At 30.5% G+C, this 4,090-nt stretch overlaps 1 protein-coding gene across 1 annotated transcript in view; it reads right to left on the bottom strand.

The window, feature by feature from the left end:
• The window catches only part of LOC125850219 (protein LURP-one-related 11-like), a 13,913-nt gene extending 13,532 nt beyond the window's left edge, over positions 1-381 (bottom strand). The window contains exon 1 of the mRNA XM_049530087.1: positions 52-381. Coding sequence (XP_049386044.1) covers positions 52-327 — 276 coding nt within the window. The 5' untranslated portion in view covers positions 328-381. The remainder of the gene's footprint in view (positions 1-51) is intronic.
• Between the last annotated feature and the right edge of the window lie 3,709 nt (positions 382-4,090).

Raw genomic sequence — 4,090 nt, 5'->3', positions numbered from 1 at the left:
AGTATCGTTGAAAATATAATTAAGTAAATAAACAGGTGAAAGGGTACTTACCCTATTTCGAATAGAGAAGAGAACTTTGCCATTGGAATCCATGAGATGAACTTGTTTGCTACGTTTAATGTTGTAATTGTCAATTCTATAAACAATTTTTCCATTTGAGTCATAAACAGTACATCCATTTCCATGGTAGACTAGAGATTTCATCCACAAAGTGAATATTTCTCTTCTTCGACTCACATAAAAGTTAGATGAAATAGAAGAAAAAGATGATGATGATGAAGAAGTTGTACTTAGATAATTTGACTTGTTTGGGTGAACTTTAGCCATTGAAATATTAATAGGCTTAATTTAGAGAAGGAGTTGGAAATATTTTGAGGTGAGAGAGGACTCTAAAGCACAATATATATATATATATATATACTTGTCGAAATAGGTTGTGGCTTATAAATAAGAAAGATAAAAGACGTTAGCGAACCGACTTGATAAAAGGAATCAACAAAGGTAATAGAGCATAATATGTACAACTAAAGTTCTCCACTTTCTTTGTCACTTCCTTCTGGCTTAGGGTTAACTATCATGCAAATATAAACCAACTCGTTTTATTAATTATTTTTACAGTAGTATTCGATAGGTCGACCAGAAGGGTTGCTCGGATGACAAGCACCCTCTATCTCCAGTCGGAAAATTGTGTGTTCGACTTTTGTCAAAATATGTATATTTGTATTTCAAAATGTATTCGTCGAGAATGTTTTGGATATATTTTTTGTCAAAATATTGTATTTTTAATGGTATTCTAATTGTTGATGTCATCCCAATTACTAGATTCCGTATTCGAAAAGGATAGAAAAAAGAGAATATATGCAAAAGTCAATTTGTGAAACAGCTAGGTATATTTATATATATTTATATTTATGAGAATTGACGGTTGGCATATTTATAGCATATAGTATACATTTGTGTTAGTGGTATTTGCTGTGTTACACTTAATTGAAGTGGTAGTTTTCTTTTTGGCTAACTACCTTAATATTAACCGCTAAAAAATAAATTATTTATTTTAGATGCTTTACTTTTTTCCAAGTGTTGGGAATTCTAAGCATCTTCTAGCTGTAGATTGTGAGGGTAAGTCGATGAGGACGGATCAAAGAGAAGAATTACGTAGAGCTGTTAATATGGGTTGACTTTAGTCTATTCTTTTTGCGCCTTCTTTAAATATTTAATAGGTTGGGCTGGATCGGCCTAACATTTTGACGGGTTTTGGAATGGTTAACCATGTGGGCTGGGTGGATCGGCCCATCATTTTAAATTTTTTAGTGGAACATAAATATTTATAACATAATATTAAATATTATATACTGTATAATCAAGTACTCCAATTTTATAATTAAATTATCCTAATAATAAATAAAAGAAAGGGAAGAGGGTTTCCTACTTTTTAAGGGTTTAGAAATATTGGGCTGACATGTAGTCCAAATTAATTTATGAGTAATTTTTCTGTGTGTATATATATATATATATTCATAGTAAAAATATAGTTTTATTAGATATTAAAAAGTATCAAAGAACAAATAAAGGATTAAAACTTGGTAAGAATTGTGTGGATTGAATTATGACCTGCATCTTAGCCAATTTAAGCTCAATTCATTTTAATTCAAATTCATAACTTTTTTTAAAGAGTAATAATCCGCTCGTTTATTAACTCGATCATTTTAATTCATCCAAATTGAACCTAAGTCGCTTATTTAACACCTCTAGCTAGTATGGTGTTTGGAGTTTCATTTTGCACTAAATAATTGGAGTATTGCGTAAGTATTATATATATCCATTGGTTTGACAAAAATAAAAGAATATTTTTTCCTTAAATACATTGTTAACAAAGTATTGATAAAAGAGTGGGAGGTGTATAAATATTGGGAATATATGAATATTTGATTTAATTGACCCATTCCTCCTGCATTATTTGTGTTTAGTTTAGTAGTGGTAGAATCAATGTGCCAAAATCACAATTTAAAACAAATTAAGGCATTATAGGGAAGACTTAAAAGAAGTCAAAAGATGCTAATCCATTTTATAGTTTCTAGATATATGTTATTATTGTACCAAACAAAAAATTATAGAAGAGTTTTCTTACTAGTAGGGGTGTACATGACCGGGTTGGTTCGGGTTTTTCAAATATCAAATCAAACCATTTATGTAAAAATTTTAAATTTATAAACCAAACCAAGCTAATAAAATTCGGATTTTTTCGGGTTTTTCAAATACCAAACCAAACCATTGTGTCGAATTTTTAAATTTATAAATCAAACCAAACTAATAAACCTCGGAATTTTTCGGTAAAGTTTGCATACAAACATACAATTAACTTGTGCTCCAAATATTTCTTTAGTCCAACCAAAATACAATTATCTAAGGTGTTTCTTAAGAAAATAACACAAAATATGAGATGAGTACTAATGAAACTAAAATATTCAATAAAAAATAATAATGAAATCATCATATAAAATAAATATTGCAAAGTCATAATGAAAATGATCATAATTTAAAAGTACTAAATCATGCTAAAATAAGTTTAATAAGTATTAGTTACATAAAAAAAACTTCAACATGGCTTAAAGTAGAAGGAATAAGTATATTAACACACGTTCATATGACTTAATTAATTTGTCCTAAGAGAGTGTATTGGTATTTTACATTTATAAGTTCACATGAAATTAATCGAATATAATAGAATATTATAAATACTGGTTATGGATGGCTATAAATAGACATATGGGCCAAGTCAATTACTTTAAGTTATAATTGACTATCGTTAATTCACATCGCGTAATATCCACTTTAAAAAGAATTATTTTCTAATAGAATTTAAGGAAATTTACATAAACTTCATTAGTTTATGAGCTAATTACTTAGATACACTCTAATTTGTAATATTATGTATCTTACCAGATTTTGATGCCTTCAGATATATGTATCTGGGATACATGGGTCAAATTTAGGTGTAATTTGTTCTAGATACATTGTAATCAAGTAGATTGTATGTATCTGGGATACATAGCAAATCTGGTTCGCCTCTCTCCCATCTCGCTCACCACTCTCCCATGTATTCGATTTCTCAGATACATGTGAATCACTCCAGATAAATACATATACATGTATCTAGTGTGTATTTAGTGTGATTTACATGTATTTGAGATTCATATAGATCTCGCTCGCCTCTCTCCCTATTTTTGTGAATCTGGTAGCAAAAATACATGTATCTAAGGGTAAGATAAGTAAGAAACTCTTAATTAATGATAAAATACATAATATTTTGAAAGTATAGATAATAACAATATATATGACAGTAAAATACGTCTAATTATATAGTTTTTTCCAAAATTGTTTAACAAATTAAAACTCTTTTGATCGAATTATTAATTCAAATTGATTGTCGTAATGTCCTTATGTTGCAGTTGGAGGTTGATGAATATTGACGTACATATATAATTGGCATTTGGTATTATAGCTTGCAATAATATTTTTTTAATCATGATAATATTATATATTATAATTGGTCTTAATTAGTATTTTTTATTTTCTCAAAACTCTCTCATGAACATGTGATTTATTAACTTGTTTTTTTTTTTTTGGGTTTCCCACCTGGAGTCCGGAGCTCACATTGGAGTTTCGACCAAATCCGAATCGTGCACTACAGGGCTCATTCCGGGGTGGCGCTCCCCACAGGATTTTCTCCATACCCAGGGCTCGAACTAAGGCTGGGCACCGGACCGGAATGGGACCACCGGACCGGAACGAACCGGTACCGAACCGGAACGGAACGGTTTGACCGGGTTGTTGATCGGTACCGGGATGAACCTGACCGGAACTACCGGGATGGAGGCTCAGTTCCGTCTCGTCCTACTATATACCGGGATGGAACCGGGACGGACCGGAATGGACCGGAACGGAACGGGATGGGAAAAACGGGACGACACATATAGCTATTTCAAAAAATTATTATTATTTTTGAGTTATTTTGAATTACAAAAATACGAATGTTTTTTTTATTTTTCTAAGTTATATTAGTTTATAGTATTTAAGTTTTAAAATTTAT

Source organism: Solanum stenotomum, unplaced genomic scaffold (genome assembly GCF_019186545.1).
Source record: "Solanum stenotomum isolate F172 unplaced genomic scaffold, ASM1918654v1 scaffold15387, whole genome shotgun sequence".
In the NCBI taxonomy this organism is placed as follows: domain Eukaryota; kingdom Viridiplantae; phylum Streptophyta; class Magnoliopsida; order Solanales; family Solanaceae; genus Solanum; species Solanum stenotomum.
This window is presented reverse-complemented; position numbering and strand designations above follow the sequence as displayed.